Source organism: Sminthopsis crassicaudata, chromosome 4, assembly GCF_048593235.1.
Source record: "Sminthopsis crassicaudata isolate SCR6 chromosome 4, ASM4859323v1, whole genome shotgun sequence".
NCBI classification, from domain to species: Eukaryota; Metazoa; Chordata; class Mammalia; order Dasyuromorphia; family Dasyuridae; genus Sminthopsis; species Sminthopsis crassicaudata.
The window spans coordinates 375,041,032-375,058,190 of NC_133620.1; the positions used below are offsets into that span (position 1 = coordinate 375,041,032).

The 17,159-nt window shown below is 35.6% G+C and overlaps 1 protein-coding gene across 1 annotated transcript; it reads left to right on the plus strand.

The window, feature by feature from the left end:
- Positions 1-11,553: 11,553 nt before the first annotated feature.
- LOC141539443 (antigen-presenting glycoprotein CD1d-like) lies at positions 11,554-16,833 on the plus strand. The gene is made up of 6 exons (XM_074262249.1): positions 11,554-11,780; positions 12,032-12,298; positions 13,113-13,382; positions 15,111-15,389; positions 15,684-15,783; positions 15,952-16,833. The coding sequence occupies exons 1-6, from the start codon at positions 11,657-11,659 to the stop codon at positions 15,971-15,973; spliced, it is 1,062 nt and encodes a 353-aa protein (XP_074118350.1). The 5' UTR covers positions 11,554-11,656; the 3' UTR covers positions 15,974-16,833.
- Positions 16,834-17,159: the final 326 nt, after the last annotated feature.

A 17,159-nucleotide genomic window follows, 5' to 3' on the forward strand; every position in this document is an offset into this window, starting at 1 on the left:
AGAACTCTTCCTTGTATATCTCTTTTTATGAGATAATTCCCCCATTCTTCCTTTCCCTTTCCCCTTCTCCAATTGCATCCTTCTTTCTCATTCCATTTTTTTGGAGATCATTCCAGCATAATCAACTCATATTCATGCTGTCTATATTCATTTTAATTTCCATAATAATGATAAAGTTCTTAGGAATTTCATGGACCATCTTCCCTTATAGGAATACATCTATATTTAATATAATCTTATTATATTCCTTAGGATTTCTTTTATGTTTACCTTTTTAAGTTTCATTCCAGTCTTGTATTTGAAAGGCAAATTTTATGTTTGGCTTTATTCTTTTCACCCGAAATGATTAAAAGTTCTCTAATTTATTAAATACCCATTTCCTTTTCTAAAGGATTATATTCTGTTTTACTGGGTAAATTATTTTTGGTTGTAATCCTAGTTCCTTTGCTTTACTGAATATCATATTCCAAGTCCTCTGCTCCTTTAAATTAGAAGCTTCTAGATCTTGTGTAATCCTGACTGTGGCTGCATGATATTTAGTTTTTCTGGTTGCTTTCAATGTTTTCTCCTTGACCTGGAAGCTCTGTTATCTGGCTATAATAGTACTGGGAGTTTTGATTTTGGGATCTTTTTCAGGAGGTAATAGGTAGATTCTTTCAATTTCTATTTTACCCTCTGGTTCTAAGATAATAGGGCAGTTTTCCTTGATAATTCTTGGAATATGATGTCTAAGCCCTTTTTAAAAAATTATGGCTCTGAGTCCAATAATTCTTAAATTATCTTTCCCTAATCTATTTTCTTTGAGTTAGTTGTTTTTGCAATTAGATGTTTCACATTTTCTTCATTCCCCTCCCCCCATTTTTCTTTGTTTTAGCTTCCAGTTTATAATTCTAATTTTTAAGGAATTATTTTATTCAATTAAGATGTTCACTTCTTTTTCCATTGACCAATTCTATTTGTTTTAGAGACTGACAAATATCTATAGCTTATGGGTCAAATGTCACTGACTATATGGCCTATAAGCTATAAGCTTTTTATATTTTTAAGTGCAAATAGATATAAAAATAAAATTGATGTAAAAATGTAGAATTGATTCTCAACTTGATTTGTAGACCATACAAAAATATACTGGTTCTTTCCCCCAATATTATTAAGACTCTTATTAATTAACATATATAGAAAAAGGTATTTACTAAATAAGTAAATAGGTATCAAATAGTTAATATAAAACACTCTGTCCCATAACCCCAGCCAAAGTGTATATGTTAAGTACATACAGAATTCAGGAAAAAGTGAGCTTAAGCTTAAGTGAGAAAGCATATGTGGTAAAGATATGGGTAACTCACAGCTCTGTTTCTAGAAGTCATTTAATGCCCCAGTAGTTCCCTTTAGGGTTTTGATGGAGTTTTGGGAAGATGGAATATTGTTAATATGCTGCTAAAAGTGGCTAAATTCATAAGGGTTTTTAGTTAAAAAAAAAAAAAAAAAAAAAAAAGGGGGGTGGTGGTGGTAATTTTAGCAATTAACAAAGGGAAACACAAGTTCCCTAGCAGAACTCACAATTAACAAGGGGGAAGATGCCAAGATGCCATTAAGATATGGCCAGTGGAGACATTATACCATTGACTGATGGAACTAACCCTAAAAAGGATTAGAGTCCTAATAGGCATTAGCAAGGGTTTATATCACAAGTAAGTCTTTCATAGGGGAAATATACCCTTGTTGATATAACAGCTAGGTTTTCTGATTAGGGTTATGATGATTTTGTTAATACAAAGTATTTTTCAAAGAGCAAAAGGCCTACTTAAGAACAAAAAGCTCACTTAAGGCCAGGGATAATCCTATCTGTCCTCCTCTCCATTTGCCTCCATTATAAACAGTAATTCAGCCTTTTTCTGTCCATGCCCATCTAGCAATCAAAGACCTCATCATTTCCCCCCCCAACCCCCACAAAATGAGACCCAAAAACTTTCAAGGAGTGAAATGGAGATGTTTTTTTCTGAAACTTTTTTTTCTCCTAAGACTAAGGCATAGAGTTGTCCCTGTTTTAGAGATTCTAGTCAAAGGGGTGATGATTTTAAGAGCCCAGAAGCTGGCTGATGCAGACTCCAATGGTATTGAGTCTCAGGATCAAGATCTCTGAAACTGATCTATGCAATGTCCAGTGTTGACCTTCATTTGAAGTTTCTCTAGAGGAAACAAACCTAATCAGAAGCAGGTAGGATAGGTGACAGTAGAACAGTAAGGGAGTGTTCAGGTAGCCAAGGGTACATATACAAAAATGTTTAAAAGGAAATTGGATGGAGAGGATGACAAGCTCAGGATGTTTCCACTTGGCATGGAAACATAAGTAAAAGGTTGATTTTAATCCAAATTATACAGATATATCTAATAACAGGCAGATGACTAGGTTTTTAGTTCAAGACATAATGACAATGTATTTTCAGATTGAAAACGTGGAAGATCTTACATACTGCATCATGCTCATGTTTTCTCCTGACGACTTGCTCTTATTATAAAAATTTGCTAGAAAAGAAGCAGAAAAATCAAGGACATGATTATGGCATAAAGTATGCTTAGTTGTCTTTGACTTCAGGTAAAAGTCATAGTTGACAATCAATTATACAGTAATAACTGAGCCAGAAGTATTCCACCTTAAGGGAAATGTAAAGTTTCTTTTTCAGCTTTTGCCCAGATATAAACCTCCACTTATAAAAGTTCAGGATCACATCCCTCTGAATAGCTTGTGGCATTTCTCTTGAATGGTGTGTTACTAACTTAATGATCTGAGTTTTTAATTGAGGCATGGTTTTCTGACAGAGCAATCAGTTATAGTCCCAAGAGTTTTTATCTTAAATAGCAATTCTTACCAATCAGAGGCTTCAGATGAGTTAGCTCTCAAGGATATAATCAATTACATTAGCTGTTTAAACTTAATCTGGTTTAAAGAGCAATAATTAGAAATAACTTCTATATAATAAACAGACTTGAAAATCCTTAGCAAGCTGAGTTGATTGTTTAGGAACTCCATAAACTAGACTATCTCAAGGCTGATCACCTTGTTTACAAGATGGTTTAAAAAAACCTGGCAAGTTTATAAATTAAATAATTAATGAGGGACTCCAGAGAAAGGTTTGAACCTGCTGCTTCTGATTGTAGGGCTGCTATGGGCTCTGCTCTTTGACACCATCTCTACCCTATGAGGGGTGTGAGAGTAGATTGACTCGGACACACATTCTCATACCCTAAGTAAGCTTCTTTGAATGAACAGTGATCACCAATTTTAGATTTTAGCCAAGTTGTCTTAGCTGTAACTTCCTCTAAACTTAGAAGCAAAGGTGAAACATCTAATTCCCTAACTGGCAACAAAACACTGTTGGTATTTTTTTTTGTTTATTTGTTTTGTTTTCCTTTTTCCTATTTCCATTATTGCTATTGAATTTATTTTCACTTTTTGTTTTGGAAAAACTAAGACAGTAAGGGAGAAAGAGAAAGAAACTTTTTTTTTTTTTTTTTTTTTTTTTTTTTTTTTTTTTTTTTTTTTTTTTTTTTAATTTTCCTCTGGGGCCCAAGTTTTGGGGATTTCATTAATTACCCATCAGGTGACCTTAATTTAGTTGAATGGTATTCTAAATTATCTTACACAGAAATGTATTTATCTCAAGATAGGCATTATATGTAGACAAATCCATATGAAGTTTTCAAGTATGAAGCAATTACAACCCACAAGATAGCATTTATATAGCATTTGTCTTATGCCAACCACCTTTATAGTTATGTGATCCTCCAGAACAATCCTGGGAGGTGTGTTCCATCATTTCCTTATAGAATGCAGAGGTTTGTGGAAGTGCAGTTCAAGCTATTTCCCCAAACCCATTAATAGATTACAAAAAGCTTGATCAAAAAAAATTTTTTTTCCCAATGGAAATATAGAAGGTGGATTTACCAAAGACAGGCTAGGCTGTCTGTTTCCCCTAGTCACTAGTGAGTAACAGGGACTTTGCCAGGCAGCAACTTGATGGAACTTGCTAAAGCTGGATAGTGGACTGAGAGGCGGGCTAGTACTTGAATCTTCCTTAAGCCATATTATCTCCACACAGAGAGTCCTATGGGGAAGAGAGGGAACACAAGGACATATTTTCTGATTGGATACAATAACTGTAGATTATGAAGATTTTGTCAATCTTCATAACCTACAGTTAATGTCAATTAACTTTGTCAATCAAACAAAAAGCCCACTTAATGCCAGAGATAATTCTGTTAGTGCTTGTCCCAGAGAGTACCTTGACTTCCAGATTGTATACAGTAATTCAGGCTCTCTCTGTCAATGTCCACCTAGGTACCAAGGAATTTATCAATTGTAGTTTTTTTTTTCCCCCTAGGGTCTTTGTGTAGCTTTGAATCTATATCTCTATCAGAAGTAGATTTGTGATACAGTAGATAGAATGCTAAATTTGGAGGTAAATTTACTGACTGTGAATCTGGGTAAATCATAATCTCTGTTTACTCAGTTTCCTCATATGTAAAATAATAATAATAGCAACTGCTTTCCAGGATTGTTGTGAGGATCAAATGAAATAAATGTAAAGTACTTAGCACAGTACCATGCATGTAATAAGTGTTATATAAATGTAATCAATCATTGATATTATTATTAGCCAATGCAGACCCTATTGTCAAATGAGTTGAACAAAGGATGTTACCAGGCACTGATGGGAAGATGGGAAGATGGGGAGTCCAATATCTTTTGGCCCTTCAAAGTTTGTAAGAAGCTTTAGCCTCTGGTCAAAATGGAGAAAAAGACTGAAAGAGACTAAACCACGGTTAAATACAAAGCCTCTCTTTCCCAGCCTCTTTGTCAGAGGTTTTACTGGAATCACATTTGCTTCAACTTCTTCAATCTCCCTTCTCAATTTGCTTGATAACTTAGAGAATACTTATAATAAAGTACTAGGGCATATTATTATTTACTTTAAATGGAGTGGGATGATTTGGTTAAGTAAAATAACTAACTCCACTCTTTCTATGATTAAATAAAATCGAATCTAAGTCATTATCTCATTTTTTCCTAAATGCTAATAAAACATCTCTTTGGTAATCTGTTATAGAATTATGTTAAATATCCAAGTAAAGCTAAGCAGTTATTTCTCTAATCCAATATTTTCCCTCTTTTTTGAACATTGCAACATTTGTTCTCTTCATCTCCTGAAATTATTTTCCATCACTCCTCTGTATTTGTGAGCAGAGGTTCTGAGGTCATGTGTTTAAATTTTTTTAATGTTATAGGATTTTTCTTGGCTTACAATTTGAATTCATTATAGCAGCTAGATACTCTCTTAACTTGGACCATAATTGTGTCTCAACATTGTTTGCTAGTCTCCAGATTGGAAAGGTTAAAACAATTAGGATTATAGAATTATAGAATCACAGGTATATGGAAAAGACTTGTTATCATCTGTCTATCCCCTACATTTTATAAGTGTTATGAGATACTAAATAACCTCCTCTGGATCACACAGGAAGTTGGTCTGACATACATTTTAATGATTTGAACAGTTATTGTTACTCATGCTAATTACCCCTACTTTTCAATGCATGAATAAATGAAAAAAATTATTAAGCACCTATATGCCAGGCATTGTGCTAAGTACTGGAAATATAAAGATAAAATTGAGACAGTCTTTGATTTCAAGGATCTTACATTCTTGAAGTAGAAGTGGTCACCTGGGAATCATAGAAATCCTGAGTAATCTAGTTAAAATAACTTTCCCAGAAACTAATAGTGTTGATTTTCTTACTCTTTCCAGAGCAAGGGATAGAAGGTTTTGGGGGAGGGATGTTTGGATAGAGAGGAAGGGAGAAGTGATAAAATGTTTCAAGAGATTCTACATGGTGGATGGATGTCAAACATGTTCTGGAGGAGGAGCTAGAGTGAGAAGTTCAGTCTTAGGGTAACCAAAGTTCCTGGCTTTTCTACCTTCTATGTCCATGATCTCAGGAAAGTCATTATTTCCTTCTAGGACTGTTTCCTGATTATTTGGTTGTATTTCTAGAAGATATAAATAGTTCAAGTTAATGTTACTCTTTACAAGTCCAAAGCAATTTTTACATTTTTCCTCTTCCCTTTCCTCTTGTCCCTTCTCTTCCCCTTGCCCTAATGTTTCTCCTTCCTTCCTGTCTCCCCTGCCCTCCAGTTTTCTTCTTTCCTCTCTGTCTCTATCCCCCCCTGTCTTCCTCCCTTTCTCTCTCCCTCCCTTCCTCTCTCCCTCTCTTTCTCCCTCCCTCTCTCCTGCTTTCCCCCCCTCTCCCTCTTTCTCCCCTCCCTCTCTCCTCTCCCTTTCCCCCCTCTTTTCTCCCTCCCCTCTTTCCTTCCCCCCCATCTCTCTGTCTCTCTCTTTTTCTCTCTTTCACTCTCTCTCCTTTTTAAAGCTTTCAAGTATTCATGAGGGGTAGCATAACATGCTGGGTAGGCACTGAACTTCTGAATCAGGAAAACCCTGAATGAAGTCCTGCCTCTGACACATGCTATGTGTCTGGGCAAGTCACTCAATCTTTGTATACCTCCAGACAACTTCAGAGCAGGTGCAGATACACATTGTTAAAGGGAAATTCAGGAAATAGAGAAAGGGAGGAGAATAAATTGTAAGAAGAGGAGGGTGGGAAAGGATATAAGTATTTATATAGTGTTGTTAAAGAAAAATCCCTGTAAACTACTAAATGGAAGAAACCCCAAGTCCAAAAAGCAGTACTTGGAATGAATCAAAGTCTGATCATAGTTTATGCAGATTATAAATGCATTTATTTCCTGAGAAAAAGGTGGAACAGTGCCAGTGTTCTCATTTGTTCAAATGTTCAAATCTTTCTTTGGAAAGAGTGATGCATTTATACTTTTCTAACAAAGGAAGGAGAAAAAGGAGAAATTTGGGCAGATCCTAGGCAGGAAGCCCCATTCTCAAGGGAAGGGGACATCTAGGAAACAAGGGGAATGAGGAATTCTTGGTATCAGAACTGTGGCCCTTTGATACACAAATCAGAAGGCATTCTTAGTGATAAGGTTGAGCACAGATAACATTAGGCGATATCTCCAAAAAATTATAAAAGAGGATGTGTCCAAGAGTCTGGAAAAAAGCAAAAAAACAAAAAAACAGGAGTGGTTTGAAGATAAGGATGATTCTTGTAGATCCATACACCATTAAATAGCTCAGAGTTTGTTTCACAGCTGGTATGTGTTTAATTGGCCTTAGAGCTGCTGATTTTCTGCATTTTAGCTAGGTATACTTTAGGTCACCCCAAAGGATTGTTGGTATGTCATGTTATTCTGTGTCTTAGCTAATAAAGTCCTCATAGAGCCCTTATTGATTACCTAGATAATTGGGGGGCTCAAGCAAATCAAGGTATTCATTTTCACAGTGCCTACAATGTACTAGGCATTGGACTAGTCTATAGCCATGTCTTTGTGTACATTTGCATCTACTTCTTTACTGTCTATATTTTTCTTCTAAGTCTACATTTTACTTGTTTGTCTTTGTGTATATTTCTCTGTCATTATCATCTATATTGAAATGATCTTTTCTGTATATAATTTATTTATATAACTTTTTATCTCTATCACTGTTGCTATAGTTATATATAAATATAGCTATGTCCCAATATGTCCCAAAAAGTTTTTGTGTAGTTTTAAGCTTTCGTAACTTCAGAAGTGGGGCTGCTAGGTGATGCAAGTTTAATTATCTAAATTTATTTTTACAGTTATTTAGTTTTGTTAATTTTTATAATTAAATTTTAATTTTAATTCTCAAAAGATGGAGCATCTTGTCATAATGTATGCAATCATTTATGGATGGTGCTTTTTTAGACAAGGGTCTGGCTTGAGGAAATCCTCTTGCCTGTTTACTTTAAACATCTGATTTATCTTCATTAGGCTTTTTCTTCTACAGTCAAATTAAAACTGTCTCATATGCATAAAAACATCATTTTTTTGGATTATTTTAAGATTAGGATTACAAATATAATCTTTTTAGTAACTGAGCAGTAGCTAATGAAAGTTTTACAATGTTAAAAAATCTACAATGATGTTTGACACAATTATGTGACATGCATTATACATTACATATGTGCCATGTGATAGTTATATTGAATTTTAATAAGAAATATATACATGTTTTAAATATAAATAATCCTTCAAATGATTTTTGCAAAATTATGTACAGTGTATTTAGCATTTACAAACATGACACTTATGTTGTTGAAGTTATTAAAGCTAAAAACTGCACTAAACCTTTTAGGACACCTTTTAAAAATACAACCCTTGGTTTGTTTGAAAGAATTGATTATTATCAGATAAGATGTAAATCTATACTCAATGTTCAGGAATTCTTCTGCATAATTGCTGCTTGGGACTGAAAAATGAATTTCATGATTTAGTAAGTGTGAAACGATACACTTCTTTGATCTACATATCTTTGTGATACATGTCTGTCAACTGCTAGCCATCAACTAAATAAACTGAATTTAGGAGATTTTCAAATCTCTGTATTACAAAGTGTTAAACTAAAATTTTCTTTTCTCCTATTATGACAAACATTTTTTTTTCTCTTTTTCCTGTTCCTCCATTGAACAATTAAAAAAATTAAAATAGAATTCTCATCACATACACTAATGAAATAAATTCCAACACTGGCTATGTCCAAAAATGTATGGCTCATTTTGCATTTTAAATGGATCACTTTTATAACATGATGTGCATAGCATGCTTCATCTTTGGTTTCTGAAATAAAATTTAAAGATTTCTAAAAATAATGAAGCATATTCAGTCACATTGCTCTCAATTAAAAATGGTAAAGCATATCCAATCATATTGTTCTGACATATTTTTACTGAAATCAGATTTTTTTTTACCATGAACAAATAAAATAAAAATTATTTAGAAATTGTGTTTTTTAGGATGGGCTTTTAAAGGTATATTTTAGGCATGCTTCTTATGAACATAAAATAGGATAGTGCAGAAATATAATTTGTATATGAATAATGTGCATACTTGGGGGGAATGAATGAGGAAAAAAGAATAAAGTAAAAAATACACAGCAGAGAACAAAGGAATAAGATGGACAGTAGTGAATAATGTCTTCTATTATAAATGCTTTCTTGAAATGGACATTTATTGTTATGTATTTTCAATCCTCCCTGATGGATGCCAGTTTTTTCTTTTTTCTGTTTTTCTTTTCTATTTTGTTTTTTCTTATTTTGTATTTAGTTTTAAATAAATAAATATTTTTAAAATATGCATATTTTGAACATATATGCTCAGACTGTTTTCTGATGCTTGTGCTCAATTAATGAAGTTTTGAGGTCATCAATGAAATTATAGATCTGATCCAAAACCAAGTATCTCTAATGTACAACTTCCCTTACTTAAAGACCTTGTTTTAAGAGACAGTCTATGCTCTGGGTTCATATTACCTTTTCCAAATTTCTTTACTTTTTCCCTTTTCTCATATTCCTAATTTGCCTCTGAGATAACTAAAAACTAAAATAATTTTAAATGTCTGGAACTCACCATTCACCACTAAAGTCATTTGTTTTTTCTCTGTCCCTTGTAGCTTTTCCTTTTTTGTTTATTTCCCTTTCTACTTATGGCCCAATTTTGTTTGAGATGATTCTTAGTACATTCCAGTTAACTTTGTTTTCCTATTCGACAGAAGAGAGGTGTGTAGGGAGGTCCTGATCTTGCTAGGCAGTCTCTCCCTAGCACCTCCCCCTCCCTCCACAAAGGCAACAGCTTTGGGAGAATCTGACAAATGCTTATATTTCCAAAAGATAAAGTTTTTATAGTCTAAAGCTCAAATTTAGTACAAAACCACAGAGCATGCTTTTTTAGGAAGAATCCTTTATCAGTATACACTCACAGATTCCCTTATATCTATACCTTTCTTGCAGGGTGGAATAATACTCCCCATAGCACATGTGCATATACACACATTGGGTAAATTTCCATAATGCCAGAGGGAAATGGCAGACCACTCCAGTACTTTTACCAAGAAAACCTCAGATGAGATCACTATAAGTCAAAAACACCTGAGAACAAATCTTTCTTTTGACCTCCCCTCTTGCATTTCCAGTTGCCTATTGGAAATGGTAGAGGAAATTCAGCTTAATCTGAACCTGTTCAAAACAATTCCTTATCTCCAAGTTCAATTTTTCTCGTATTCCACATTACTACTGGAGTGAGTTTGAGCAGGGAAAGAAAAACAACTTGTTGTTGCCCACCAGGGCAGATGCAGGGAGTTTGGGTTGTGGTAGACATGTCATGGTGAACTACACAGGCAGGTACAAAGAGCTTGGGTCCCACTATGTGATTTTATTCCTAGATCTTCTCAAAATTTGACTAATGGTTAAGAAATAAACATCTCCTTGGAGAAGGTCTAACCAGTGAGCAAGGAGTAAACATATTTTCTCCAACCTCTACCTTTCCCTATAACATATTCATCCTGGAGTATCCTCCTAGACAAACCAGTCCCCTGATGCTGCTTGATCCCGTGCTGCTTTATACAACAATAAAGCCTTTTCCTTTGAGAAAGCCATTCTGGTGTCCAGGTAATTCTTACCTATGGAACCTGCATTGTACTACTGAGGATACCACCATCCCCCCACTCAGATTCAACTCCTGTGACATTCTCAGCTCCTAATTTTCCTCACTTTGTCATACAATTTGTTGCCATCCTTTGAGAATGAAGCACACACAACAAAATCTCTCTTACATACATATGTGTGGGAGAGGTCCGGTGTAAGACCCCCTTCCCAATTAACTAATCAGAGATATCATCAGATACAAAGAGAAAGCATTTATTTAATCCCTGCAGGGAGAGGCCCGGACACCTGGGAGCCATCCCAGCTCCCACCATGTGCTCCTGGAACCTGGGCAGCTTCCAGCTTGTCCAGGATTTAAAAACAAAAGACTGGAGCCTTCTCATTGATTAGACCTAAAAGGACAGTAACCATCCTTGACCAATGGTCACCAACGCTGGCTGCTTCCCACAGGTTATGTCACTTCCTGCAACTTCCTGTATCTCCAAGTTCAAAGTTCATTCCTCCAGAGATCAATGACCCCCTCAAGGTCCCAGTTCTGGAAACAGGGATCATGTGACAATATTGAGAAATACTTCAATCAGTCCCATTCACATATCATCATGTCTCCTCTGACAATGCTACAAGCCTGGGATTCTTTTCACTTCATCACCATGTTTCTAATAAATGATTAAGTGAGTTACTCCAGAGAAATCATTTTCGGTAGAAAAATGAGAATTTTAGAGGAGATAAATGTTGAAGGAAAGTAAATAGAGGACAGAGCGCTATCTGGAGACGGGGAATTTCTCATACCAGGGAAATGGGACATGTAGTTGGGAGTGAGAGCGAGCTGACTTATTTTCATTTTATTTTCTTATAGATGTTTTATTGATATCTCTCCTCCCCTCCCCCAATATTAAATTACTTAAAAAAAAAAAAAAAAGTAAAAGAAACTTCCTTCTCTTCTCTCCGCTCTCTCCTCCACCCCCAACTTCCTCTGGGACAAAGAAAACAATTCCAGGACTGGTGTCAGCTAAACTGTTCAGAGGTTGCAGAATTAAGAGCGGGGTTTCCGGCCCAGATAGCGAGGAGGATGTGGCTAAAACAGAGGCTGCCAGCAGAGAAGAGCCGCCGTGAACGTTTGCCGGGTCTCATGCTGTCTCTAGCCTTCCTGCTGCTGTTCTCAGGGCTCTCTGAGGGATGGGGAGGAGAAACGGGTAAGAAATATATCATCGAGGGCAATGAGGGGGCCACGTAGGACAGAGAGGGGTTCCTCATGATCCGAGGCAGAGCTATGTGGGAAACTTCAGGGCTGATCACTTTCTCTAACACTTAGTTTCCCCTTTGGAGGGCAAGTAGGGAGGGGGACAGATAGTCACTGTGATGTTCCCCTCCCCTCCCCCCTCTCCTTCTGTTTCTTTCCTTTCTTCTCCATTTACTACCTTTCTCTCACCTTCTTTCTCCGCAGCTTCCCGGGAGCCACTCACCTTCCAATGCCGGCTTATCTCCTCTTTCCTCAATGACAGCTGGGTTCAGAACCTGGGCTCAGGCTGGCTGGGGGATCTGGAGACCCACAGATGGGACCTCCAGACTAGCACCATTCACTTCCTGTGGCCCTGGTCCCGGGGTCACTTCAGTGCAGAGCAATGGAAAGAGCTGCAGCGTATCATAGAGGTCTTTCTGATCAGTTTTACACGGGATGTGCAAGACTTTATTAAGGTCTTCAGATTGGATTGTGAGTCTTGGGGGTCTAGAATTCCATAGTCGATGATTTTTATCTCAGATATTTGTTGGGCAGGGAGAAAAGAATTAGGATAGGCATTGTGAGCCCTACAACTCAGTTTATTCTAATTGAGTTCTCCCCTGACCTTTATCTCATCTCTGAATCCTTATTCCCACTCCAACTAAGACCTCTGATTCTCTGCCTTAAGCCTAAAAACTCCCAGGTTCCTCCATTGTTCATTTTCATCTACCCTTCTGACCTTGGAGACAGTCTTCTTTCACCTAATCTTTACTCCCTTGGTGGCTGAGACCACCATTCTCCATACTCTCTTTTATCCACCTTTCCAGTCTTACTTGCAGAGAAGAAGGGACTTACTGCTTTTTAAGTCAGATCTGCTTTCTGAAGGTCCTCTTAAGAAGGATAGGATATAGCAATTGGAAATTAGGTTTAAATCCTACTCTAGGTGGTTATTACATGTATGATTGTGGACAAATGATTTAACCTTTCTGGGACTTATTTTTCTCATCTGTAAAATAAGGGGAGTTGACAAGTTTTTTTCTACTTTTAGATCTGTGAGCTCATGAATACTCTATTATATGGAACAAGTAATCATTTCCATATATCCTTATTTCCTCATTGGAGGGACTTGAATATGATTTTTAGGATCTCCTCCTCATTAATTTCCTGTGAGCGAAGATGAGGACTTATAATTATTTCCCACACTCATCACCAGCATCCCCTTCTTACTCTACATCTAAACTCTTCCAGATCTCCCTACTAAGTTTTTTCCTCTTTTTTTTCCCTACCTTCACTTTTTCACCCTTAGATCCCGTGGTGCTCCAAGTGAGAACAAGCTACTCTGAAGGATCCCCTGTAAGCTTTTTTCAGATGGCATTTCAGGGAAAAGACTTCATGAACTTCCAAGGAGATTCATGGAAGCCTGCTCCAGGAGCTGAAAGTGTATCCTGGAATATCTCCAGCATTCTTAACCAGGACCAGGGCACCAGGGACACGTTACAGAGTTTACTCAATCACACTCTTCCCAAGTTCGTTCGTGGTCTTCTAGACATGGGACAGAAAGACATTGAACGACAAGGTCAGTCCTAAGAACCAATCTCCTCCTCCCTGCATTGAATATTCTGTCAGCTATTACAAGAATTTCTTTGCATTTTGTAACTGAATCAATACATGTATTAAATGTGCTTTCATAGACTGATTTCTAAATGTTTTATGTAACCTGTAGTTATTTTGAATGAAACTTCTCAACATATTATGACGTCCTTTATCTTTTTATAACATAGAAATCCTATGTAAATTTATTTTGTAGCTTCCAACTTTGTTGAAGGTATTAATCATTTCAATTAGTTTCTTTGGTGAATTCTTAGATTTACAGGGTAAATCAATACTCATAGAAATGTGAAATGCATATGATCTTAATTTTTCATTTGATTACTTAAAATTCAAAATTGAAAAGATTTTGCACAAATAAAATTAATACATGTAGGATAAAAAAGGAACAAATTGACTGAGAAAAATTTTTGCTTGTATGTTCTATATTTCTAATAAGGATTTGATAGTCAAAATACGCAGAAATGTGTAAGAGCAAATGCAATTCCCTGAGACAAAAGTGATGAAAGGATATTAATAGTTTTCAAAAGAATTTCAAACTATTAATGAATATATTGAATATTTCCCCACATTATTAATAATAAATGCAAATGAAGAGGTTTTACCTTACACCTAGTAAACAAATGACAAAAAAAAAACAGATGATGAAAAAAGTAAATTATGGAAGGTTTGTAGAAAGATACTAATACATTGTTTATGTAGCATTCTGAAAAGCGATTTGGAATTATGTAAGTAAAATAAATGACACTGCTATCTTAAGGAGGTCAGTGATACAAAGAATGTTTCCATATACATCAAAATATTTTATAACAATATTTTTGGGAGCAGCAAAAAATTGGAAACAAAGTAGCTATCCATCATTCAGGGTACATCCAAACAAACAGTTATACAAATATATAATAGGAATTTCTGCACATTAAGAAACAACAAACATGATTCATCTATAGAGAAGCATTGACAATTTTATATGAACTTATGCAGAGTAAAATAAGCAGTCAGGAAGCCAACATAAATAATGATAATACTGTGAAAGTGAAAAAAAAAACCCCAACAATAAAAAAAAATCAAAACGAATGTTATGAAATCCATTAAAAAAGTCTTGATTAATTTTGCTGATTTTTTTTCCTCTTAATCCTCTTTTGAATACAAGGAATGGCTTTTGGGACAATGTAGAGGGAGGGATACAAGGAGAATTATAGGAAATATAAAAATCAAAATATGTTAAAATCATCTTACAAAATATTCAAATCAGATGCATTTTTAGTTTATTGAGTTATGTGGCATAAGATGTGATATAAACCTGATTTCTGCTGTCTTGCTGTCCAGTTTTCTCAAATATCCACAATCTTTTAAGCAATAGAAGATAAGATAAAGTAGATAAAGATAGTAAAGGATGAGTGATCTGGGTCATTGAAGAAAGATGTTTGGAGGGGAATACTATTGTGGAATTTTGTACCTTGGCATGGTGGAAAGACCTTGAAATTTAAGGATTCTAATTCACATTTTGTCTCTCTGTTTCTTAATTCCTATTGTGATCTTGACAAATCCCAAAGGTCTCTCTGGCCCTCAGTTTCTGAGTCTAATGAAAATTGTGAGACTAAATCAGATAATACCCAAGATTAGTTCTAGCTCTAAATGCTACCATCTTGTGATTTTATTTCATTATAAATGAATCTCATTTTTTATTACCCTATAGTTAGGCCCGAAGTCTGGTTGTCAAGTAGTCCCACCTCTACTCCAGGGCAGTTGAAGCTACTTTGTCACGTCTCAGGATTCTACCCAAAGTCAGTGAGAGTAACATGGATAAAGAATGGACAGGAACAACCAGGAGCTCAGACAAGTGATCTCCTGCCAAATTCAGATGGAACATGGTGGATTCAAGTTATTCTCACTGTGAAAGCTGGAAACACACGCAATCTTGCTTGTAGGGTGGAACACAGTAGTCTTGGTGGCCAAGACCTTATCCAATACTGGGGTAAGAAATAAGGAATGGGAAGAAAGTTGTGCTGGAATGTAGAAAAAGGGAATAAAAGGGATGGTCACAATCCTGGAAAGGGAAGAAGATGGAGAATCCTGCACTCTGGAGGGAGGAAAATATGGAAACTTGGAATTTGGAGGAATCTGAAGGAAGGAACTTTGGGCCCAAGAAGGAAAGGGATGGGGGTCACATACTTAGGATGGAAGGGGATGGGGAATCCCAGATGCAGGAGGATGGGAGATGAAAGATGCTGTTTTAGGATCCTTATATGTTAATATTTTCTATGTCTAGCCAAAAGCTCTTCCTGGCCCTTGGTTCTGGGAATCATAACTGGAATTGTAGTGGTGCTTTTGTTAGTATTTGGAATCATTCGGTGGAGTAATCGACATAGGTGAGTCCATTTATTTCCACTTATCTCATTACTTCTACTTTTGTTTCTTCTTCTTTTTCCCAATCTCTTTCCTCCTTCATCTTTTCTCCCAATACAATTTTTAGTTAAAGCCAAAAAGAAAATGTTTACCTTAACTCAGAGGACTCCTTACTTCTGCTTTCCCTACAGGTCATATGAAGACATTCTGTGACATTCTCCTCCCACTATCTTTCTCCCATTGGAGCCAGAGAAACTCAGCTGTTTGATCCAGGTGTCATAATAGTCTGGAATATTTTGCCTTTTTAATGGCTTTTTTCTTCAAGCTGATATTTTAAATGTATGAGCTCTCTAAGATATTCGTATCTTCAATACCCTTGACTTCAAATATGACTTGTGAACTTCATTCTCTGTGAACTCCTCAAATGCAGTGGAAGGAAATGTTAACTGGAACTTAATTCTTATGTTCTTTACATGTTTTATGTTTCTGTAACTACAATAGACATACAAAAATATGCATGAAGAAAACAGGGTTCTTACTTGTGAAGAGCTTGAATCCCCAAAGAGAAATATCAGAAGAGAGTTCCAGAGAAAAGACATGTATTTTAGTGCAGAGAAGATTTTTGCATGTTAGGGAGGGACATGATTGCTGTTTTAAAACTGGAAGGTTGGCTAAGTGGAAGAAATTGTGAGAGACAGATTTTAACTCAATTCAAGGAAAACTTGCTGACAATTAGAACTATTCAAGAGGAATTCAAGAGTCATGAGTTTCTTTGAATTAGAGATCTCTAAGTGAATGCTAGATGAATACTTGGTAGGAATAAAAATAGTATTTCCACCTAAGTACAGGCATACATACCTTGGAGATATTGTAGCTTTTGTAATAGATCACCTCAAGAAAGTGAATATTGCAACAAAGTAAGTCATAATTTTTAAATTTTTTTAGTGCATATAAAATTATATTTATGCTATTCTGTAATTTATTAAGTGTGCAATAGTATTATGTTTAAAGAACTGATGTATGTTTTCTAATTAAGAAATACTTTATTGCTAAAAATGCTAATTATCTTCAAAGTCTCCAGTGAGTATAGTCTTTTTGTCTCAATGTTGATTGATAAAAGTGGTGCTGCAGATTGGGGTACTATGGCAATTTCTTAAAATAAGACAATAATGAAGTTTGCCACATTTATAGATTCTTTCATGAAAGATTTCTTTATAGTATGTGATGATGAATGATATCATTTTACCCAAATAGAACTTCTTTCAAAATTGGAGCTAATCCTCTCGAACTCTATCACTGCTTTTTAAATTTAGTCTACATAATGTTTTCTCTCTCTCTCTCTCTTATCTCTATATATATATATCTCTCTCTCTCTCTCTCTCTCTCTCTCTCTCTCTCT